This window comes from Alexandromys fortis, unplaced genomic scaffold (assembly GCF_014885135.2).
Source record: "Alexandromys fortis isolate MF-2015 unplaced genomic scaffold, M_Fortis_MF-2015_v1.1 scaffold_33, whole genome shotgun sequence".
NCBI classification, from domain to species: Eukaryota; Metazoa; Chordata; class Mammalia; order Rodentia; family Cricetidae; genus Alexandromys; species Alexandromys fortis.
The window spans coordinates 2127301-2152301 of NW_026067917.1; the positions used below are offsets into that span (position 1 = coordinate 2127301).

Below are 25001 nucleotides of genomic sequence, written 5' to 3' on the forward strand. Positions count from 1 at the left end.
GAGTTGCCCAACCAATAAAAAACCAAAACCAAGCAAACAAACAAAATCCCACTAATAAAAAAGCATCACAAAACCCTGTGCCTTACCAAAGTGGGGTGATGAGAAAAGTCGCGGAAGGAGGAGTCAGTCTTGTCCTTTTCAAATTCGAGTGCAGGGACACACACACACACACACACACACACACACACACACACACACACACTCTGCCCACTCCCCGCCACACTGCACCAGCTTCCCTCCCCAAGTCCTGATTCATGAACCGTGCCACCTTTGTCTCATTTTAAACTGTGCAGACTATTTTAATCCTTCCACCCCCATCTCAGATTTTTTTCCCCTCCCTCCATCCTCTGGAAAGCTCTGCTGTCGAGCGCTCTTAGGGTGGGAAAGCACTTCTCCCTAAAGCTCGGTGAGACGAGAGCCGAGAAGCCCCCTGGCCTGGAGCTCGCCGAGGGCGCGGGGGAAGCGCCCCGGCCCCTTTAAGGTGCGGCGCTCGGCGAAGTGCGGGCAGGCGGCCCGCGAGCCGGCGCGGGGCCAGGAGCCGGGTAGGGAAGTCCTGCCTCCCCCTCCGCCCGCACCGGGCCTCGCGGGGCCCGCACCCTCCGCCCACCGCACCGCGAGGGCCATGCGGCGCCTCTGAACCATGTCGTCCTCCTACGCCAAGAACGGGGCGGCGGACGGACCGCACTCCCCCAGCTCGCAGGTACCGCCCCCTCCTCCACCCGCGCCGCCCCGCGCCCCGCCTTGGTGCCGCGAGTGCGGGGCGCTGGTCCCGAGCCGCGGCTCCCTCCTCCGCGCCTCCTGCCCGCTCCTCCCCCCTCTCCCCTCCTCCTAGCCCGGCTACCGGGCTCAGCGCTCGGGCTCCAGAGTCCGCAGCCTCCTGTCGCCGATGCTGGGGACTCGGACCCCGCACCCGCGACGCTTTGTTAATGGATGTGGTGGGTGCTCGGGGAGGCGGGGAGAGACCAGCTCGGGGTGAGGGGTGGGAATGGGAGCGTTGGGAGGCGCCGGGGAGACTAGGGCGCGGGTTTCGGGGTCCCCGGGGTGATGTTCCCCAGGAGGACTCCAGCCCCGCAAGCCCGCCCGGTTCCGCGCTGCAGTCCTCACTGGCTTCTTTCTGGCCCCGGTTTTTATTGAGTTCAGGTGGCCCGAGGCACCACGACCCGGAGGAGCAGGTTGAAAAGATCCGATGGCAGCACTACTTCCACCAGCTTCATTCTCAGACAGGTAGGAGGCCCGGCCACCGGGAGCCGGGACCCAGCGCGGTCCCCTGCCCCGAGCATGAGTCCGGTGCGCGCCGCTCGGGGTTCGGGGCTCGGTCCTCGTCCCTCTGCTCTCCGCTCCCTAGTCCTGGGGTCCAGCCACCTCAGCGTCTGCTTCCAGCCCCGTCTCTCCTCTCCTGCTACCGTGGCTTCCTAGTGTTCGCGTCCCGACGTCACTCTGTCGCTCTGGGAAGTTAGTTTGTGCTTGTGGACTTGGGTTGGGACGGACAGGGACCTTGGTCCAGAACACTGAATTTAGGAGCTAGAAGTGTTCCTGGCCCACCTTCGGTGCACGGAGGGACACGGGTGACCTGATTTGATGCGCGCTGAGAGTTAGAGGATTTTCTCCGGTCTTTGTCCTATTTTGAATACTTTCACATTCTTGAGAGAGTTCTCTGAGTTCTGGCCAAAAGGAAGATACTTTGAACAGAAAAGTTTAGTCTCATTTTGGCACAGCTTCATCGATTTCGCGTAATTACGGACTGACGGGACCAGCGGTCTGGTGAGACCTAAATAAGCCAGCGCGGGCGCTGTTCCCTGGGTCTGGCTGCTCCGTACCTCGTCGCGCTTGCTTTTGGGTGCTTTACTCGTGGTCAGGGGCAAGTAGTTCGAACCGAAGGTCGCTAGCAAAGCTCGGTCCTCAAGTGCTTGTCACCTTGAGGAAGCAAATCGGCCCTCAGTTTTCGCGCTAGCCAGTGCTGCTAATGGAACCTTCGGAGCCGCTGGATGCTGGAGAAGGCACGCAGAAGTGCTCACCTTGATCCCTCTTTGGAGTGTGCTCCTTCCTGGTGGGTTAGGGAGTCTGGTCATTGCCCCTTGAAGCATTTATCCCAGGTTCTGCCCTGGGCTGCAGGAGTGACCTTGAGAAATACTTTTCTCTCTAGGTCACCCTGAGCGTGGTGTCCTGTGTGATTCTAAATTACTATGGCAGCCGCGGTTTTTTTTTTTTTTTTGATAATTAGTTTAAGCACATTTTCAAAGTACAATACGATTTAGACTCAAAATTGGGCTCTGACAGCTCTTAAAAGGTCTATAAAACGTATTTGGGTAATATTTCCCTGCACATTTGTGCGTTTTGCAGAAATAGAACCTTTGGCTATCAATTTGTAACGCAGTGTGGTGTGCGTGCACTAAGCATTCACATTATTCAAACGTTCGGAATCTGCACCCTTGTGAAAGCACACACCACCCTCTTGGCAGAGCAGGGATGATTTGTGTATTTGATAAGGCGAACCCATTGCTCAGCTTAAAATATTTTTTAATTATGCAACTCTTTGAGTTCTTTATGTTTATTTTGTAGGCGCTCGTTTTGGTAGTGCAGATTCTTGGAAAGACTAACTGTACGGTGATGCATCCTGTGAGTTGTTAGAGTGAGACCTTTGAATTTACACTACCTCTACTTTACATTCTGAGCCCAAATAAAACAGTATCCTTTCTAACACTATCCTATATAATAGTTTCCTATTTTATGTCAGTAAATAGTTGAAACTATACACACACACACACAACCCCGCAATCTTGTAGAGTGGACTGCTGTATGTAGGCTTAACAACATAACAAATATATTGCAAAGATAGTTTTGAGATTTACTTAGACCAGTGCAGGTTTTGAGAATAAATATAGTTCATAAATCTTTCTGAAACTGGGTTACTGATCTCATAAAATGGTCCAAATTCAGGAATTAATTGTAACGGATAATATTCTTAACTTTGGCACAAAACAATATCTACTTTGGGGGACCTTCATAACACAACACACCGCTAAGCATCATCTAATTTAAATAGCATCATATAGACCTCTCTAAATGGCCACATTTCAGAAGGACAGATTCATATTTTTGGATGGAATGAGAAATAATTATGAATGGCTGTTTAATAGTGTCCTCTGAATGCAAATGGACAAACCCTTTAACAGAACCCTCTAAAGAGTGACAGTGATTTATTAATATTTAAATAGTTAAAACTTTAAAATTACATAGGTTGATGATTGTGTGGGGGTGGGGCTACCGTGTGCACGCGGAGGTTGGAGGACAACACGCAGAGTCTCTTCTCTCCTTCCACCATGTGAGTCCCAGGTGCTGAGTCCCAGGTGTTGAACTCAGTTGCCCGTTAGTTGGCAGCAAGCACATTAGCCCATTGAACCCTCTCCAGCTTCTGAATATCTCCATACTGTGAGGTGCTGGAAGTTCCTGGTGATGTTTCACCTTCTGCTCAATTCCCATTTACATTTGATGGAGGAAGAACGTTCACTAAAAATATTCCGTACGTTGTCCCAGATATGGAAGACTAGACAAACGTTAAGAGGGGCAGTCGCAGGTTTAATAATGAGAACAGTTTTCCTCCTTTGGCCCGGCGGGTGTTTTGCTGCCTTTGTGTGTACACGCACACGGAAGTGTTTGCATATACACACAAGCTGGTCTGAAAACAAGGATACCGAGAGGGGCTGCCTGGTCGTCCATAGCTTGGTCCTGGAAACCTGACTGGGAATGAAGAAATGGCAGATACTGACATGACAGACACACATGTGGAAAAGCCAGGACCGGGTGAGCTGTGCTCACTCTGATGGAGGGCACCCACTACAACGCTCAGAAACTACTGTGTTTGGCACAAGGAGAGCTTAGCTAGTCTCCTAAGGTCTCTGTAGGGGGCAGTCTCAGGCTGCTAGCTGCGGTTGATAGTTGATATGCACCTGGGTCAATTGCTACTGAACCCTCAGACTTGAACCAAAGGAAGGCTTTGCCATTCCTCTGAGCCTCACCCGCAGAAAGTTTTTCCATTTTACCCTGTCTGCTAGATTGCTGGCTCCCCCAGTTTAGGAGGCATGAGGGTTTGGAACGGATCCAGGGAGACACTCAATGGTTTCTTTGAGGAAAGGTGAGAAGACGAACTGTTTTGCTACTGAGAGGAAGGCAGACGATCCCCAAAGGACTTAAGCCCGTGACCTTCCAGAGTGCACACAGTCAGGTGGTGGAGATCACCCAGGAATGGCTTGCACCCGTGATGTTTCAGCGTGTACACAGTCTAAAGGCGTGTTCTTGCTCTCCACAAAGGACGAAATTCTAAAGTTAGAAGGGCAGGATGCTTTACAGCAAGAACTTCCAGTGGATGCTGCTATCACGGGGACAGCTTTCTCCCCGTGGAGTGGCCATGGGATTCTCTCCCAGGAGGTCTCCGATAGGCTGTTTGTGGATAGAGCCTGTGTCTGTGGCTTGCTCACGTATTGGAGAAGCACTTCAGCATTTGTTTGTCTCCGGCTCACGGATAGGCACTGTGAGAGAAGAATGAAGGGGCTTAGATTTTGTACTCTAAGATGTTTATCATCGAGTTGTGGAGACAAAGGGGACACAAACAGTCCAGTGAAGGTGGCAGCAGGCAGGCACAGTGACCAGTGACTGTGCACGGGTCTCACAGAGCCTGTGTCATGGATGGCAGAGTATTAACTTAGCCCTCTTCCCACTCGGGTTTGAAAAGGAAATCGGATGAGGGGGTTGGTTTGTTTTCTTCTTCTTCTTCTTCTTCTTCTTCTTCTTCTTCTTCTTCTTCTTCTTCTTCTTCTTTTTATTTTTTGTTTTTTTCGAGACAAGGTTTCTCTGTAGCTTTGGTGCCTGTCCTAACTAGCTCTTGTAGACCAGGCTGGTGTCGAACTCCCAGAGATCCGCCTGCCTCTGCCTCCCGAGTGCTGGGATTAAAGGCGTGCACCACCACCGCCCGGCTTTGTTTTCTTCTTATTGAGCGAACTTTCATGAAGCCCTTTGTAGGGTCTGGCCTTTATCTGGTGATCTCTTATGTCTGGCTTCAGAGCTTAAAGGCACCATCCTCCTGCCTCAGGCCCTTTGCACATGCTGAGTGCCTGTGTGAAGGACTTTGTCCTGCTCTTATACTATTAGCTTTTAATATTCCTCAAGATCTAAGAGTTTAGATCTTGTGGTTTTTTTTGGGGGGCAGGGGGAGATATTGTTTCACTCCGTAGCACAGGCTAACCTCAAATTCATGACTGTCCTCCTGCCTCAGCTTAAGGATTTAGTCTGACTTCCTTTTCTAAGCTCCCTGACTAGGTATATTTTCTAAGGAGGTGCTTCTGGAACAACGTGCCGGTGCTCATCTCTAGTGGCACCTCTCCACTGCAACTCAAGACAGACTAGATCTCTCTCAGCGTTTGTCCCCGACTGACTCGAGCGCCAGGAGGGGGAGGGAATGTCTGCACTCCATCTCTGCACCCTTGGCATTGGGCATCGCCCATTTGCAGTGCATCGCCCATTTGAATGAATGGAGAGGATGACTTCGGGGATGAATTTCTGCTGAAAGGCAGAGACCGCTTCCTACCAAACCTCCCTGACCCCGAATTTCATAGCTTAAAATAATTTATTTCTGAGCACTGACCAGATACTCTTCTGCCTTGCATGATATTGCATGGGCACAGGGATGGTGGGGAGGTCCAAAATAGCCTCTCACATGTGGTTGGCAGTTGGTCCTGGCTACCAGCTGAGAGAACTCTGCTGGGGCTTTTGGCAGGGGGGTTGCTTTTCCTCCACCTGTGCCTGCATGGCTGTTTGAACTTTTCGATGTTATGAGGGCTGGAGTCTAAACTGGGCCATCCCAATCAGCAAAGATTACATCTGCAACTGTCCTAGGCTTCAGTTTTAGAAGCAATCCCTTACTTCCTTTGTATTGCATAAGGTAAAACAGCCTCAAGAGCCTACTCCATTTCAAGAACAGAAAGGGAAAGTGTGTGTGTGTGTGTGTGTGTGGTGTGTACAGGTGTGTGTACAGCTGTGGTTAAGTTCATGTGCACATATGTGTGTTGCTGTGGATAAGTTCATGTGCACATATGTGTGTGCAGATGTGGGTAGGTGCATGTGCACATATGTGTGTAGAGGTGTGGGTAAGTTCATGTGCACATGTGTGTGTATGGGTGTGGATAAGTTCATGTGCGCATGTGTGTGCAGGTGTATGTAGGTGCATGTGCGCATGTGTGTGCAGGTGTATGTAGGTGCATGTGCACATGTGAGTGTGTCTATGAAGCCCAATCAACCTTCAGTGCTGTACTTCAGGAACCATCTAACTTGCATTTGGAGACAGAGTTTCTCACTGGGACCAGGGACTTGTCATCCAGGCTAGGCAGGCTGGCCACCCTCAGGATCTGTCCAGCTCCGCACTCCAAGACCGTGTCTAAGAAAACGAAACAAAAACACTTTTAGGAATGTACTAAATGGATGGGTTTGTGTGCTCTCAAGTCCAAATGCCGCAGCATGCATGTGGAGATCAGAGAGCAATCTGTAAGAGTCAGTTCTCTCCTTCCATCATGTGGGTGCTGGGGCTTGAACCCAGGCCGTGAGGCTTGGCAGCTAGTGCATTTCTTATTGAGCCATCCCACTGGTGGAAAGTGTTTGTTCATGTTTTAAAATTGACGTGAAGGTTTGTGTGCCTGCTTCTCTGTATGTGCACCATGTGCGTGCAAGGTCCTTCAGAGGCCAGAAGATGGAATCAGATCTTTGAGGCTGGAGTTAAAGGCAATTGCGAGTCTCCTGGTTTGAGTGTTGGGAACCCAACCCTAATTATCTGAAAAAGCAGGAAGTGGTCATAATGTAGTTGAGCCATCTCCTCAGTCCCGGAGAGCCCAGAGAGTATATTTTGATGTAGCACAAAGGTCAATTTCTGAGCCGGGCAGTGGTGGCACATGCCTTTATTCCCAGCATTCGGGAGGCAGAGGCAGGCGGATCTCTGTGAGTTTGAGGCCAGCCTGGTCTACAAGAGCTAGTTCCAGGATAGGTTCCAAAGCTACAGAGAAACCAAACCAAACCAAACAAAACAAAAGGCAATTTCCATGTGAGTAAAGAGAAATGGGTAAATTAAACTCACCATGAATATCATATTGCAAATTACAATTTTGTGTGACAGAGTAAAGGATAAATAAATGCTTCATGTGTGCAAAGAAGAGTATTTGATTTTATTTAAAAAAAACATATTGTTTGTGTGCGTGTATGTGTGGACATGTGTGTGAATGTGTATATCTGCCTTGGTGGACTTGTGGAGGTCAAGGAGTGACCTAGGGGAGCTGTGTCTCTTTCTCTACCTGAATGTGGTTTCTGGGGATGGAACTGGATGATCAGGCTTGTATGGTAAGCTCTTTGGTTGCTGAGCCATCTCGCGGGTCCCACCTGGTGAGTTTTCAGCTTCCTCTTACTTCAGACTAGAAAGAGCCTGGTGTGGTGGTGGTCCATGCCTGAAGTCCCAGCTCCTGAAGGGGCAAAAGCACGGAAATCTCTTGAGTCCCAGAGTTTAGAGCCAGCTCAGGTAACAATGTGAGACCCCCGTCTCAAAAACCAGAGCAAAACAAACACACCCAAAGGAAAAATAGAAAGAGGCTCCACAGACGTAATGACATCACGCTGAGGAAAAAGAGCTTGTGGGACAGACGACATGGCTGCAGCCGTCTGTGGAAACCTCGTGTATTTTAGGGTATGCTAATCAGATGATCCCTCCAGTGACTCAGTGAACCAACATTGTATTTGCGGATGGAAAACATATGCAGATTCTGAGTTGATACTATAATAAAACAAGCTGGCAGAGAAATCCTTCGGGTTATAATTTGGGTGCCGGTTGCATACACATTTCTCTGATGAAATGTGAATTCGTCAACAGAAGGTACCTGCTTTGTGAGAGCTCTAAGAATAATCATAGGCCTAGAGGCATGTTGATATGCCAAATTTATCCACAGACTTAGAGTCACGCCGTTTTAGAGCAGGAAGAGACGGCAGAAGCAAAAAAAAAAAAAAAAAAAACTTTCAATTTCTCGCGTTGAGACAGCTAGAACATGGGCCCAACGTGAGATGGAAAGTTCAGGCTGGTGATGAGAGGTAGACCTGAGACAGCCTTGGCTCACACTCCTTATTCTCACCGCAGCACACTCACTCTAACCCTGGGTGATGACGGTGGACACAGACCTGTAATTCAAGATGCACAGAAGGACATATGGGGCTCGTTCCTCTTTCAAGCCTAGTATAGTCGTTTAATTCATGAGTTCATCTAAGTATTTTCCTTTGGAGGTAGGGCGCTGTTATGTAGCTCAGGCTGGTGTGGAATCCGCATCCCCCTGTCTCAGCCTCCTCAACTGTGATTATAGGTGTGGGCCTGGTTCTAGGAGGGTCCTTACTCTGTAGGTACTCAGAAGAACAAGGCGTCCCTTCAGAGGTCTGGAGAATGGATTTCCTACTGTTCCTCTCATGGATGGCACTTTTTGCTTGTGTGTTCACAGTTCACAAAGGATTGTTTATTTGCTTGTTTACTTAACTAGTCATTATATTAGTCTCCACCCTATCAAACTTACCTGTGTTTCCCCCTCCACAACCCCCAGATTCGAATACAGAAACATGTTTAAACAGGTAATGAGAGAAAACAGAAGAAACTGGGCCCAGAAATTAGCTACAGCATGAAGCCACCTTCGCTGTTTCTGATTGTTTGTTTTTAAATTTTTATTTTATTTTATGTGTTTAGGTGCTTTGTCTGCATGCATGTCTGGGTACCAAGTGCACATCTGGTGCCCGAGGAGGTTAGAAGAGGGCATTGGATCCCTTGGAACTAGAGTTACAGATGATTGTAAACTGGGTGCTGGGGAAATGAACTCAGGTCCTCTGCAAGAGCAGCCAGTGCTCATTAACAGCCGAGCCATTTCTTCAGCCCCAAACCACCATCACTGTTACTCAAGAAAGCAGTGGAGGAAGCTGTCAGGTGGTGGACCCAGAGGAGTCAAGCTGGTAGGCACAAAAGCTATGAGAAGATGCTGCCTCTGTCAGAGTAGCCACTTGGGCCAAAAAACATGGAGGTTCCTGGTCCCCCCTCTTCCCTTCAGATGGCCACTGGCAGTCCAAGTGGGATCCAGCTGGCCTGGGAGCCTGGGAAACAGCCTGCAGGGCTGGGCCATGGGGTGGGGTGGGAGGAGCAGCAAGGCCAGCCATGTGGCTATAACCCTTTTTTATATTTTAGCTACTGCACAGCAGACAGTAAAGAATTATTTTCATAACAAAGGCGGACGTTTCTTTCTTGTGCTGTATGTAAGTGGGTCTTGCACTAATAGTACGGCCCAGGTACAATGACATCTAAGAAAACCTTCACGCTTCCTTTGAGAATGTTCTGTAGGGTAGAGCTCCCCAAACTGCAATCTGATCAATCAAGAAAGAGATTGACGTCTCTCCTGGTCAACCCTGCTTTGTTCTTGCTTTAGGGCTTGAATAAAATGGAGTTGAATAGATGAAAGTTGTGATTGGAAAATCAATTTCTGGGCAGCTGACCAGTTACCCATTTGTTTGCTTAGCTCCAAGTCTCTCTCTTTCCCCCTCTTTCTTTTTCTATGTTTCTAACACATGGAGGTCACTAAATTCCATTTCTGTAGAATAAGCAGCTATATGTTCTTCAGTTTAGAATGGCAAGATTTTGTTGACATTTAGAGTAAATTCTGATTCAAGCTTTAAGCTTCTTAGGAAATTAAAGCAAACTGTGGTTAGCGCTAAGCTGAAAATGAGGGCTTTGCTTTTGCCCCCACCTGGTCATGGCCCCACCGCCGTCCCATACAGCATTGTTCCTGGGTAGGCTACCCCTCCCTCAACAAGAGCTGAATTGGGGAGAATTTTGCTTAATCAAACCCCTGGGTAGAAATCTGTCTTCCCCAGTCTACTAACTCATGAGATTGACCTCTGCCAACCAGATCTTCTACCATGGTCTCCTAGACGTGGCGATGGGTCTTCTGAGCTTGCCTTCCCTAGAGTTTGCCCATTCTTGGTTTTATTTTTCAACCTCAGACTCAGAAGCAGGTGGGCAGCTTGAGGCTCACTCAGCATCACTGGAGAGGAGGAAAGTCTACTGGTACTTGGGGATGGGACAAGCAGGGCACCTTGCAGTCTGTGGCACCCTCCCTGCTATGCTTTCAAGGATATCGGAATAGTGCAACCACTGTTTGCTTGTCCTTTGCCAGAGCTTTCTGCCCAGCCCGAGCCAGGGTCTGGGCTGAGAAGGGGTTATGGAGTTTGAACCTGGTGTGTTACACAAGTGTTTCCATCATTAGCCACTAGAAGACAAAACCGCCCACTCATAGACTCTTCAGTTCCTCTCCGTATTAGAAAATACCAAGCTGCTAAGCCCTAAGAAGAGCCACGCTGTTAGCCCCATAAGAACATTCTGGCTCAAACAGTTGGCATTGTCCTATCTTCTCAGCTGTATGCTCTCGTCCTTCATGGACCCAGAGCACAGTGAAGCCGAATGCTGTGCTCTTCATTCTAGAAGGCTGGACGTTCTCGCAGAGGTGCGTCGAAAGTCCAGGCCACATGATTTAACTGCGGGAGTCAGATAGTCTTGCAGAGAGGTAGGGTCTGTGTGGTTCCTGTCACTGCAGCAAATACTGAGCTAATGGACTTAGGAAAAGAAGGTGGAGCTGGGGTAGAATGCTTTCCCAAGCACGTGCAAGGCCCTAGGTTTGATCCTAAGCACCAACAAAGACAAAAGACATATTTTGGCCTGTTGTTTCAGAAGTTAGAGACCGTGGTCACTTGACTCTGTTGCTTTGAGGCTTATGGTCAAGTACCATGGTGTGAGCTTGTGGTGACAAGATTGTTTGCCTCAGCCCCACACTAAGAGAAGGGAACTCTATTAGGAATTTGAAAGGCACCTCCCTACAGGCCTAGAGCCTTTCCTACTGACACCACCTCTCGTAGATTCCACCACCTCCCCAGAAATGCCACCCTGGATACCAAGCCCTTAACACTTGAACCTTCAGGAGACACTTATCCAAACCATAGCCGACCAGAAATATTGAGGCTTGTATCCATGAAAAAGCTACATCACAGATGCAGTTTTACGGGAATGCCTCTATTGCCTTCAAGTAACAATAACAGCAAGCTGTGTGCTATGGCAACCTGTGTTCAAATCAGAGCACACCGAAGCATTATCAACCCTGGCTCGATCATAAAGAGTGCATCAGAATTCCTTGACGGTAGGTCTCATTTGCATTAAAGTAAACACGGTCCTCTGGAAACATTCCTGTTTCTTTAACCTAGCTTGATTATTGTGCAAATAAATAGAATAGAGGTAAATACTTGAATCTGAAGGGATGACACGCGGTATTTGTATTTGGGGTAATGAAAGCATCAATTAGGTAGGAGCTGTAGAGCTTGTTTGACAGCTATGGAATCTTCCGGATCATCTTATTCCTCATTTAGATGACAAATGGCGCCTTCTTCGTGTCCCGCTCCATCTTCTTCCCCGTCGGTAGATGTATCTTTCTCCAGGGCGGCAGCTTAGTTGCTGTAGCAGTATTTGTTTTGAAAGGAAATATTTTATAAACACAAACTTGAAAATAATATACATATTTTTCCCCCTGGGCTGCCAGAATCACCAGAAGTGGTAAACTTAGGCAGCCACCGATGGTGTCTATAAATGATACCTTTTCCAAACTTCTTAGGGAATTTTTTTTTTTTTAGTCATTTCTTTTTTAATACACAGAAAATGAGCAGTGGTGGAAATTCATGCTACTTTGGGCAAATTGATTTATCATTCCCTCATCTTTTCAAATGGCCCGCTGTTGTTGTTAACGGCTCACGTGCTGACTGACTGTGGTTGAGAATCAAACAAGTAGGGAAAATGGCTGTGCTTCTTACTGGCTGCAGTCACTGTCTTTGTATTTGATGTGTGTGTATTTGTGTGTGTGTGTGTGTATTTGTGTGTGTGTGTTTGCGTGTGTGTGTTTGCTTGCGTGTTTATGTGTGTGTGCTTGTGCATGTGTGTTTGCGTGTGTGTGTTTGCGTGTGTGTGTTTATGTGTGTATTTGCATGTGTGTTTGCGTGTGTGTTTGCATGTGTGTTTGTGTGTGTGTGCGTGTGTGTATTTGTGTGTGCGTGTGTGTGCGTGTGTGTGCGTGTGTGCGTGTGTGCGTGTGTGTGCGTGTGTGTGTGAACAGAAGAGGTGATCTATTTTCATCACCCACAGCTCTCTCACCAGTACCTATTCTTTTCCTTCCCTCTCTAGACCTGGGCATCAGCTAAGCGACACTGTATGCTCATCTGTTCTTTTTCGTGTAACTAGAATTGCGCGATAACATGTGTCCTTTTGGAACTGTTTTGATGGACATGTTTCTTACTCCAGGGGTTCCGTGGCGGCTTTGGAGCCAGTTTGTGGTGTTGACTTGTCATTGGAAATGGACTTGCCTTTCAGGGAACCATGCCTGGTCACATGGTATTGAGTGGGATGGAGCACCCTTGTGTTTATTTGGAGCTGTGTTCTTGTTGATGGTGAATATTTTTGTTTGTTTGCTTGCCCCCCCCCCCCCCCGCCCTCCAGAACCACTTGATTTCATGGAAATTAGGCCCCTAGCCCCAGCTTCTTTGTCATCAGGAGACATTAAAGAATTTTCAAATGTTTTCATTTTATGCGCCTGGGTATTTTGCTTGCATGTTTGTCTGTGCACTGTGTGTACAGTGCCTTTGGAGGCCAAAAGAAGGCATGCAATTCCCTGGTGTTGGAATTGCAGATGGCTGTGAGCCGTGTGACTGCTGGGAATTGAACCTGGGTCCTCCGTAAGAGCAGCCCAGTATCATTAATCACTGAGCCTTCTTTCCAGCTGCCAGAGTTTTATAGAACAGGATGTTGTCCACAGTGTGAAAAGGAAGTGTCAGACCATTAAAACAGTTACCACCTTTATTTCAATAATTTTTAATACTAGAAATGCCTTCAGTACTTAGAATTCAAAATGCTTATATTTTACCTTTATTATTATTTTTTATAGTAATGCATCTTTGGTAATTATAATATTTCTTCCTTGAGGAATCCAAATCAGAGAGGATGGAGTCTTTGAGTCCAGCTCTCAGCACAGGATTTGTAGGAATTACGGGGCGGGGGGGGGGGCAGAAATGTACTCTCTATGTGGCAGGTGCGCTCAGTTATATTTCAGGGCTTCCCTGGAGGCAGAAGTCAATTATCAACACAGTTGTGTGGGAGAGAAATAGGTCGGCTGCAAATAGTCTCTGCTAATTTCAGAAAGCTTGAGGGGTACTTCGTTTTGTGGGGGGGAGGTTTGATTCACTTGGTCTCCGCGTTAAGGACTGTGCTAGCGAGCACTCAGATTTTCACGTGGTAGTGCCATCACTCAGGATGTTTCTTTTGTTTATGTAAGACGAGAAGCAGAAAGTCATGACATTGGTTTCCAAACATTGTCTGTGCAACTGTGTGTATAGTATCTGCCACTCGAAATATGCAATTCAAGTGGCATTAAGTCAGTTCTCCAGTGTTTTTTTTTTTTTTTTTTTTTTGGTTTGTTTTTGAGTTTTCAAGACAAGGTTTCTCTGCGTAGCCTTGGCCATCCTGGGACTTACCCTGTGGGCCAGGCTGGCCTCGGACTCAAAGATCTGCCTACCTCTGCCTCCTAGTGTGCCGGTGTGCGGGATTAAAGTTGTGCACCACCGCTGCCCCACTCCCCAGTGCTCTTTAAATAAAGATGCTGTCAGGAGTGAGACTTAGACGTGTCCAGTTTGTGAATGGGCTAAGATGTCCCCCATTGTCTATGCTTCTTGTCACATCTTTCGTCCTTTTAAAGTAACAGCAAAAACAATAAAACCCTCCAAACCATGGACCTTGGAATTACAGATCTTGGTGTTCTGTACCACAGGGTGGGTTCCAGGTGGAGGAGAAGCAGCTGAGAAGGAACGGGAAGGGCCGTGGAGGGTCGGGGCAACTGCACAGGTGTGGCTTCCTGCCCCTACGTACACGTGTTCACACACCTGACTCTTCGCTTTTCCTCTATTATCTGAAATGGGAAGAGTTCCAAGATGCTTTGGGTTAATGAGGAGGAACCTGTTTAAAAAACACCAGGGGTGTAGGGGTCTCAGGAGGTGCTGCTCTCGCCCTCATGTGTTGTTGTCCCGTGACTCGCTTTGCCTTGTGCTTCCTTCACCGTCTTAAAAAAAAAAAGTCAACACAATAAAATAGGTAGTTGAAAAATACAGGTCTACCTGCCTGAGTCCATTTCCGATGTCCTCCCTAGTCCCCCGGGCCTCTGTCACTAGGAGCGTAGCTATGCATGCACGCTATGTCTTGAACTCAACCCTGGTTTCTTCTTCCTGTCACTCCCTTTGTTATAATACTCTTCCACTTTTAACATTTTTTTTTATTGATTCTTTAGGAATTTCACATCATGCACCCCAATCCCAGTTGTGTCTCAGTCTTTCTTTCTTTCCTTTTTAAAGATTTATCTATCTATCTATTTATTTGTTTTGGCCTGCAGGTCAGAAGAGGGCACCAGACCTCATTACAGGTGGTTGTGAGCCACCATGTGGTTGCTGGGAATTGAACTCAGGATCTCTGGAAGAGCAGGCAGTGTTCTTAACCACTGAGCCATCTCTCCAGTCCTGTTTCTCAGTCTTTCCATGTCTGCCCTTTGCCCCTGTGATCCCCCAAAAGAAAATAAAAGATAAAATTTTAATTATTTTAAGATTTTTAAAAAAAAAAAAAAAACAAATGCCAGGCAGTGGTGGCACACACCTTTAATCCTAGCACTTGGGAGGCAGAGGCAGGCAGATTTCTGAGTTCTAGGCCAGTCTAGTCTGGCCTACAGATTGAATTCCAGGACAGCCAGGGGCTACACAAAGATACCCTATCTCAAGAAGAAGAAAGCACATCTCGCTGACCCTCTGGCAATGACCTGGTCCCCTGTCAATCACAGCCGCCTTCTCTTAGACCAGTCAAAGCTGTCGCTGTGTTTGTACCACTTCGTTCCTCCATCTTTCCTGTCTCTCCATCGCATATTGGTTTGCCACAGTGGCCCTGGGTGCTCGGTGTCACACAGCACACCCTTTTGCCCAAACAGCTTTTATTGCAGTAAGTCATTGGTCTGGTTTAGGGCCTCTGGCTTCTACGACCATTGATACTGGACCCTCACTGATAAACATCCTGCTGTTGCCCAGAGTCATGGAGACCCTGTGGCCATGGTTCTGCAGGGCCCAACCCTTCACGGGCTCCAGCCGCTCATAGATGGGGTAGGCGTTGGGGTGGGCCAAGTCAAGGTCCTGGATCTGGGCCTGGGTGGTAGCTGAGTTGGTCAGTCCTGGTTTCTGCCTGCCCCCCAGCAGCCGGAGAAGGGCGGGGCGGGTCTCTGGTGTCCACGCCACTATCACTGCATAGAGGTAGGTGAGGGGCGGGACCCGCTCTCCCACGGGTGGGAGAGCTCCTCCTCCTGATATGTATCTGCCAGAGCTCCCTGGAACCTGCTCCTCCTGGAAGCACTCGCACGCATGCGCGCTGTTCTCCTTCCCTGGTGTGGTCCTGGCATTCTGCTCCACAATTTCACTTGTTAAATTCTCCCGTGTGTAATCCTCAAGCCCTTGTATCCCACCAGCCTGTGTCTGCACCGGCCATCACTGATGTCCCATGTGGGACGGGGAAAGAGGAGCGGAGGAGAACGTTGTTGTTGCCTGTGTCTGCAGCACAGTGTGCCTGAGGCGTGACCACCTCTTCCACGTGGAGACACAGGACCGTGGTGTTTTGCTCTTAGCATTCCTGGTTGATAATGTGCTCCCAGACGTGCAGGGAGGCATCTTGCTACTGCTCCAGCTCTCGAAGATACCGTTTCTTAGCTCTGTGCTCTCCAGTCTCTCTGGACAAGACTTCCTCCTCTCCAGGACACACAGTATCCTCAGTCCTTATGTGGCGCTGATGGTGTCCTGTATCTTCGGGATCCTTGCTAGGGACAGCCTCTGCAGCGTTCCCTGCATCTCTCTGTAGGGGCTGAGGCATCGTCCTGCTTTTTGCTCGGAACGGAACTCAGAACTTGCTGCCAGTAGCAGGTCTCCCACAGGGTGTCCTGACCTGCTTGATTAGATACAGGCAAACTGTATCACCTTCTAGGCTCAGTGGCAGCCTGTGTATAAATTACCCTTGAGGCGAGGCAGTAGACGAGGAAGGGTGGGAGAAGGCAGCAATACTGGATAGGAAACCTTGGGTAGGGGGTTTGGGGTGCCTAGGTGTCACTGGTGGGAGTGTTCTAGTTAGTTTTTTTTTTGTTTTTGTTTTTTTTTGTTTTGTTTTTGTTTTTTCCTCTTTTGTCAGCTTGGCACAAGCTAGAGTGGTTTGGGAAGAAGGAACCTCAGCTGAAGAGCTGACTCCATCAGGCTGACTTGTGGGCAAGCCTGTGGCTCATTTTCTTGACTAATGATAGATGTGAGAGGGCCCTGGCCACCTTGAGCAGTACAGTCCCTGGGCGGGTGATCTTGGGAGATGTTAGAAAGTTAGCTGAACATGAGGCTGGGAGCAAGCCAGTGAGCAGTATGGGTCCATTTCAGCTCCCGCCTCAAATTCCTGTACTGATTTCCTTCAGTGATGGACTGTGACCTGGGACATGTAAGCCAAATAAGTCCTTTCCACTCCAAGCTTTTGTTCACAGTGTTTATTCCAGCAACAGAAAAACTAGATAGGAAGATAGTTTAAGAAAGTAGATGAGCAGGGCAGTGGTGGTGTACACCTTTAATCCCAGCACCCGGGATCTCTGTGAGTTCAAGGCCAGCCTGGTTTACAAGAACTAGTTCCAGGACAGGAACCAAAAGCTTCGGAGAAACCCTGTCTCGAAAATCCCCCCCCCCAAAAAAAAAAGTAGATGAGACCAGACTTGGTCTGTTTCAAGCTTTATTTTCTGTGTGTGTTAGGAATCTTCCCACTGCAAAGGAAGAGAAACCAAGATTGGATAAAGCGCAGCATAGGATTCTTGAGTCACACTGTGTAAGATCAGAACTGGATGCCATGCTTCAGGGTCTCTCTGTCCATCTACTGTTTTCTTGGCATGATATTCCTCAGTGTGCAGCTCTGTGTGCCAGCTGAGGCCTCCGTGTATCCCCTCTCCTGGTGGCAGCAGTAGCTGTGAGGTCTCCCAGGTATCCACAGTCCTCTTTTGTCTTGGTTCCTGCAGAATAATAAAAGAGAGGAAGTTTGTATATATTTCTTAAGGAAACATTTCCAGGGCCCCTTGACACTCACACTCGACACAGATTTCTTGAATCTCATTAGCAGGAATCAACTCTCATAAGCCACACTGTGACTGTGACATGATCTCAGAGCAACCATTGGCTGCTCCTGGTGATGAGGCTGAAGTTGGCCTAGACCCAGTTGAGGGGAGAGAAGACCAGTTCACCAAGAGTAGGCTAGACTCAGGCAAGAGAGGGGGATGTTCTCTGTGCTTCCTTCCCTGAGGGACTGGGTGGCTAAGGGTTGTGAAAACATCCTTACCCTTTTCTAGACAGTTCGACAGTGTTCAAATATGTTCACATGGTTGTGATACCACCATTACTGCCTTGGTAGCAAATCCATCCTTAATAAAATTTTGCCGATAATCTGGGGCTGGGATTTCTGTTGGAACTGCCTGTTTTAATGAGAGGAATGTGTGAGGTGTCCTATAGCTGATTAAGCAGGGAACTGGGATGCCACCCAAATATTGACTCCTCGGTGGCCGCTCGAATGAACATTTCTTGGGCCTCTCTTTTCCTTTATGTAGAATGTTGGTGAGGGTTTGACTAGGTGATTTAGAAGGTTCCATCAATCAGGATTGTAGATAACCTTATATCTGTGGTCTACAGATGGTGGCCAACTCTTTCATTTTGGTAAGAAACATGGTATTCAACAATTTAGGGGCAGAAAAGCTTGTCTGCTTTTGTGTAAATTATATGTGACACATGTATTATGGGGTTCTGTTTGATGATGAATGGGCAGCTATATGGGGCTGCAGTTAGACCAAAAGGCATGATCTGCCCTGATAAGCTTGATAGGAAACCCAGCCAACCTGGCCTGTGTTCTTCTTGGTCTATTTGTAGCCTAATTTCTTCTAGATTTGGGGTTGGACAAATTTGGAATGAGGGAAGAGAGCAACCCCTCCTAGGTTTTACAGCTTGCATCAGAGGAGAGAGGTTTTGGATTCTGCGGCCTAACTTGGCAAGGAGGAGTTTTGGTGATGAAGTTTTTGCTCCTGTGGTTTTCCAGTCTCTCTTATTTCAGAGTTCTCAGTAGGTCCAAACAGCCCACACTGGGAGTATCATATCATCAGCCCATCCTTGGCTTTTGTAGAAAGCCCGTGTCCCTTACCTGGGTTTTTCAGTGACTTGAGAACCTTTGACGAGGACATTCTGCTATGGAGTGAAGAGATGTTATGGAGAAAAATCGCAGGCAGAAAAGATAAATTTGGGACGGTACTGGAATTTATAACTTCTAAGCATATGCATGGAAGGATGCGCAAAGAATAGGATGGGCTGTAGGGAGTGAAGTATTTGTGAAATGTGAGCGGGTTCTCTCAGAGATGCTTCCAGGAAGCTATTAAGAGGGAATCTGCTGAGGAGATGCGTGGCTTCTGCTATTGTGATGATCACAGCTCCAGGAAGAGCAAGTAACTAATGGGGCTCTAAATCTGTAAGAAAGAATAGCAGAAGTTGCCATACTGGGACTTTGCTGAAGGTGTGTGTGTGTGTGTGTGTGTGTGTGTGTGTGTGTGTGTGTGGGTGGAGCCTCAAGGTGGAGTCTTGTCATTAGAAAACACTGCAGGTTCCGCTGTCAACTTTGTGGGGTATCATTCATCTCAGGGTCTGACGTTTGCGTGTAGAGCTCAGCAAGATCGCCTCTTTTTCCAGTAGACGAGGCAGGGATTTCTATTTTTAAGTGATACTAACTATTTAATGAGTAGACTCTAGCAGATATTTTTGGACTGACATCATGTGTTTTCAAATTGCCTTGGCATTCTGGATGGGATGTTTTTGCCTCCAAATTCACAGGTATTAAATCTCTGAACAGTTTGATATCGTTTGGACAAATGAGCCTTCGGAGAGTAATTCGGTATGGTCTCATGACGAAATTAGTATCTTTGTTAGGAAAGCGGCTAGAATTCCCTCTCTTTGGCAAGGACTCAGCAAGAGGGCCATTGTCTGTAAACCAGGTAAAGGCTCCTCACTTAGAGATGAAGTTGCTAGAATCTTGAGTTTGGACTTTGTGGCCTCCAGGACTGTGAGAACTTGTTCAAGCTGGAGCCTAGTAGATTGCTGTACCTAGGAAGCTGGTATATGGACTCTTTGTCATCCTACCGTCCTTCCGGTCACTAGCACACGTTCCTACAAAAACATATTTAATCCTGTCCTATTCTGGAAGGAATTTAAGTCATCCTGGGTGACGTCACAAGTCGATGCCATGAAGCAAGGAGAAAACACAGATAAGACAGCACATTGAACACAGCGCATGTATGGCAGCAGCTATCTTATTCACTGGCTTGACTGTGAACTTTCTAGGTCATTTGTAAGATTTAAAATGTCCAGGGGTGAAAACATAATTGTTTAGAAAAAGTGTCTGTATTTCCTATTTTGAAACCGGAGAGAAATCCCTTCTGTTTTCAGAGTTGAAACTGCGTAAGATAGTAAATTATATTCTGAATACTTAAACCCTGGAGTTCTTTCATAAATCTTGCCGTGCAGATGGCATTTCATATCATGCTGTCGGACAGTTCAATAAAGACAGACAAATATGTCGCAGCTATTCCTGTATGGGTCACAACGTCTGTGATTCTTAAAGCATCCGTCTGTTAGAATTGCCAGATCAGTACAAATCCTTAACCTTGTCTGTATTTCAGCCGAACTAAGTCAGGTTTCTAGGAGTGGACCTGGGACACCAACATTTTTCAAAACTTCCAAGTTATGAGTGGAGCTTACTGGTCCAAGATAATCCAAGGGAGACTTCTGAGTGACTCTTTCCCATCTGGATTTGTTAGTCAGGACATGTTAGGAAATGCCGCAATAATAAACGCTTCTTCAGAGCTACAACCCAGGTTTATTTTCCACTTGTTGTACTTTGACTTTCTGGATTACCTGGGGGTTGGTGTTCTCTTTCCACTAGAGTGACGAGTCTGGTGGCAAAGGAGGGCTTGTTCGACATGAAGGTCAAGTACTGGCTCTTGACACATTGTCTAGGGCCACGCTAACCGCTGTAGCATGGAAACCAGAGGAGACAGTAATTGGTTTTGTTTCTTTTCACTTAGCTTTCCATAGGCAGGTGGGTGGGCAGTTGAGGGTGGTGGGGCAGCCTCATTACAAGAGAGTGGTGGTTCCGGAACCTACTTGTGGATGGTCCTGCGGTTCTCAGTGTCTGGAGTGCACTTAAGTCCAGTGGGCATCTATTGCTGTCCCTGCTTCCTCGGCAGCTTAGAGTAAACAAAAAAAATAAGGAACTGCAGTTTTCAAAGAGAAGGTTAGAAGGTAAACCTATTTCTTTTGCGTACGATCTACCTTTCTGAACCTTGTCACGACGCTATCTCGCCTTCCAAGCAGGCCGAGGAATGTGGTTTTTAAGTTCCCACGTGAAGGCTGGAAATGGGGACAGATCTATTTCTGGCAAGAAGGAGAGAATAAATGTTGGGTCCAGCCAGGCAGCCTCTGCCTCATCCCAGTAGTGTGGTTTTAGCACAGACATCTTCAAAGAAATTGCAGATGTCATCCTTGGCAATCAGTGCGTTTTGAGATGCGCTGTGGGGTGGGGGCTCTATCTGGCGTCTCTTTAATGCTGTCTGCAGCAATTCTAGAGGCAGCTTCAAGGAACTCTGTGACAATCACAGATGTAGATGAATGGAGGATTTGCATATGCTGTAGCACATCTGCCCCAAATGTTGATTCTCGGAGAACTTGGTGAGGATAGCGGAGGGAGCGAGGAGCTGAATGGTCCTTCTGCTCATCGTGTGGCAGAAATCCCTGCATCTTGGTTCCTAGCTTGACCTCCCACTCTCTTCTGATCTTCTCAGTCTCTCTTCCTTCTTCCCGATGTCCATTCTCTTCTGTTTGCTGACGGACACATGAACTCACAGCCTGTGGCAACATTCACAGGACCCACACAGGTTTAAGCCCGGGGCGGGGGTCCCAGCTCTGAGAGGAGGAAGTGAACACAGGGTCCCAATCATAACCAAGAAACTATTTGTAATTGATATCCACTGACAATGAGAAAGACAGTTTTCTGCAATGGGGTCTTGCTGGGTATATCAGCCATACTCCAGGGCTAGGCCCAAGAATATTGACCAATACAATACAAATTCTATTGTGTATGTGTGTGTGTGTGTGCGTGCGTGTGTGTGTGTGTGTGTGTGTGTGTGTACTTCAGCTTTGTTTTAGCAGTTTTTGTCTTGTGGGTCTTTTGCTTGTTTGTTTTGATTTTTGAATTTTTTTGTTGTTTTGTTCTGAGAGGGGGAAATATAAAGTTGGGTAGGTAGGAAGAAGGGGATGATCTGGGAGGAGTTGGGGGAGGGGAAACATGATTAAAATGTAATGTATGAAACAAACAATTCAAATCCCTGTTTTATAATGTTTAATGGATTTCAGCTGGGGTTAAATATTATTTAAATTTCTTGCCGAGGCCTACAAGACTCTGTAGCGATTTTACTCATGCCAAACTCGTGCTTCATCCCCAGCTTGAGGCTGGTTCTCCTTCCTTCCCTCATCTCCTTTATGTCCTTTGAATAATCACCATTCGTCCTGCCTCTACCTTTTTTGTTTCTCTTTCCAGGATGTTCTAGCTTGTGCTTGTTAACCGCCGAGCTCTTCCTCACTCCTCACCTCTCATCAGGAACTTTACCTTTAGCGGTCCTCAGCTGGCAGGCCAGCCTGAGCTGACCCTCCTCTGTGTACCTCATTCCATTACTAGACAAACTGCCCCATGTGCTCTTCATTCCTCTTCCTCCGTTCTGCCAGTCCAAAGATGCAGACAACTGGTATTCCCTTTATATTCAGGTTGACGGATGAGGCCGCTAGAACCTAAATGTGCTGAAGTATTGGGGGCTGTAGAGGTGGCTCAGTGGTTAACAGCACTTGTTCTTGCAGAGGACCTGGGTTCAGTTTCCAGCCTCACATCCATCCATCACTCTAGTTCTGTGGGATCTGATGCCCTCTTCTGAACCCCATAGGCACCGGGCCTTCACAAGGTGGATGTATGTATGTATGTTCAGGCAAACGTGTATACACATAAATCTTAAGAAGTTTAAGAGTGATTTCAAGTGTCTTACTGAAAAAGACGGTTTAAGTATGATCCAAAATATGAAGGTCTTTTCAAGGGGAAACAGGCGTTAGTAGAAAACATGGAAATAAATGTTACTTATGGACCTGACATTTCAACCATAAAGAAATAACTTCAAGAATCTTTGCATGTGCGAACAAGTGAAAACCACATAGTCTCATGTCCACTGTAATAGAGGCCACCACAGCCAACTCCCTTTGCGCAATTTCCTTCCTGATCTATTTTCCAAAAAGATATAACAAAAACTAAACCCTAAACCCTGCATTAGGGGACCTGGTGTCAGGGAGAGTCATTGTAACTGGGGCTTCCCATCCTGGATCTTCGTGAGACCATTTCTGCAGTTGTAGAGGACATTGGAGGAACCCGTTTGTTTGGGACTGTCACTGGCCTGCATTCTTGTCCATCCTGTGGCCGATGCTTTGGTCTTGTTTAGAATCAGGTATTAGATATCACAGTTCTTGCAAACCTGATCCTTTTGACCCTTACTTTCTTGAAGAAGGCTCATTGGACTCTGAAATTTGGGCAGAAGGTAGGGGAAGGTTGTGGAAGAGAAGCGTCTGTGTATGGCTCAACCTAGACCAAGGGAGGTTGTCAGGAAGGCCAGCCAGAGCTTAACCCTGGGGTCGTGAGAGGCGGCAACAGGGGTAGATCCCTAGGGCAGGGTTTGGAATATCCTGTTAGAAAGCAGATTAGGAAGAAAATTGCACAAAGCTAGTGGGCTGTGTTGGTCACTGATACAGCGGACATGTGACTGTATGGGGTTCACACTGCTGCACACCATGCCGTTCTCTCAACCGCCTTTTCTAAGAGCTCCCGCTCATTCCTTCACAGTTGCATAAATGTCCCATCTTCTCTCCAACACCCCCAGACAAAATTAGTTTCTTCCTCCCGTAGTACAGGCAGAGCGCCTCTCGCATTGTGCATTGTTTTGGAATCCGTTCACCGGCCTCTCCCATTGACGGCAAGCCCAGCAAGGACTTGGCTGTATCTTAATTCTCCTCACAGGCAGCACAGCAGAGCTGCTGGGAGGATCAGCTGTGCAGCAAGCAGGTGGACAGGAGCATCAGGCCTGGCTGCTTCACTTACTCTGTTGGAGGCAGGATCTCTCTATGTAGATCGAGACGGTCTTGACTGACTCTTCTTCCCGCTGTGTCTCCTGAGGACTGAAATCACAGGCATGTGCCCAGCCAGGCTGCATGGATTTGCGCTTGTGTGACCCTGAGCAAATAAGAATAGTCCAGAGGTTCGTTTTCCTCCCCTAGAGAATGGGGGTGATGATACCCTCCCAAAAGGAGCTGTGAGAATTTTGAAGAATGAGATAATGTATATGTGTCCTCTGGGAAGAATATTTTATTTTAAAAGCACAATTCAAGGTATATATTTCCCTCTAAAATTATTATTGTTAGGCAGGGGAGGGAACCATAGCAATGAAGGTCAGAGGACAATATCCGGGAGATGGTTCTCTTGTTCTATTTCGGGGATCAAGCCTAGGTCATCAGACTTGCATGGCAAATCACTTCTATCTGCTGAGCTGTCTCATTGATCCCTTTTAAAATAGGTTGTGAGTCATAATTTATGTACCGCAAATTCAAGCCTTCTGCAGGTGCTCTGTGCATGTGAAGAGAACACGTTAGAGCAGGGGTTCTCAACCTGTGAGCCGAGACCCCCAGGGGTTGCATATCAGATATTTACATTATGATTCATAGCAGTAGCAAATTTACAGTAACAACGGAATCATTTTATGGCTGGGGGGGGATCACTACAACATGGGGGGTGTCATAGTATCAGGGATGTTGAGAACCACCGTCCTAGAGGGCTGATGGTAGTAGTGAGGGTCAGTGTTGGGGTGGTGATGCATGGGAGCCACGGAGGAAATGTGGTGGTAAGGATGGGTGGAGGGGAGGGTTGTGAGGATGGTGACAAGGCACTGACTGGAGTGTAGCAATGCTGCAGGAACTGCTGCTTGCTGCTGGAGGGGATGCGTTAAGGTGGCGGTGGTGACAGTGGTGGAGGATGTGTTGGTGGTAGGAAAAGAGTGGTTGCTGATGGTGGTGGTGGCGATAGTGACGGTGATGGTGGTGGCAGTGATGGAGGTGGTGGTGGAAAAGGTGGTGACAGTGGTAACTGCAGTTGGTGCAGATGATGACGGTGGTGGTGATGATAAGGAGCTGGTGCTGGTAAAACTGTAATGGTGGTGGTGGTGATCACTGGTAGTATTGGCAGCACCGAAGCTTTGGGGGAGCAAGCTAGTCTCCGGACCTGAGTCCTTCCCCGCTGTAACAGCCCGTCCGTTGGAATTCTTGACCTCCGGCTGGCTCTCAATGTGATGCCCACACAGTTTTGCTTTGTCTTGTCTTTCTGAGCTCAGTTCCTGTCTCATGGGATCTCTCGGGGCTCCTCGCCTGACTCTCCATCCTGCTCACTGTTTGTGTGTACTGCAGTTTCCAGGACCTTTCGCAGCACCCTGTGCTGCCTGCCCCACCTTTTCCCTCACAGTCTTGCCTTTTCTGGTGCTAGAGTGACTTTAACTAACTAGTTCTGTGCTTTACTTATGAAATAAGAGACTTTGTTGATTGAATGTTGCCTCAAGTCTCTTCCAGAGAGTGCACTTGGCAATGGAAAGTAGATCTCCTTTTTCCTTCCTTCCTTCCTTCCTTCCTTCCTTCCTTCCTTCCTTCCTTCCTTCCTTCCT

General features: G+C 47.6%; 1 protein-coding gene across 2 annotated transcripts in view; it reads left to right on the plus strand.

The window, feature by feature from the left end:
- The first annotated feature begins 434 nt into the window (after nt 1-434).
- Cacnb4 (calcium voltage-gated channel auxiliary subunit beta 4) overlaps nt 435-25001 on the plus strand; it is a 249431-nt gene continuing 224864 nt past the window's right edge. The window contains exons 1-2 of one of the 2 annotated variants that reach the window (XM_050139961.1): nt 435-700; nt 1141-1224. In XM_050139961.1, the coding sequence (XP_049995918.1) occupies nt 641-700; nt 1141-1224 (144 nt within the window). In that variant the 5' untranslated portion in view covers nt 435-640. Of the gene's footprint in view, nt 701-780; nt 936-1140; nt 1225-25001 lie in introns of those variants that run through there. The other variant, XM_050139962.1, reaches the window with a different exon arrangement.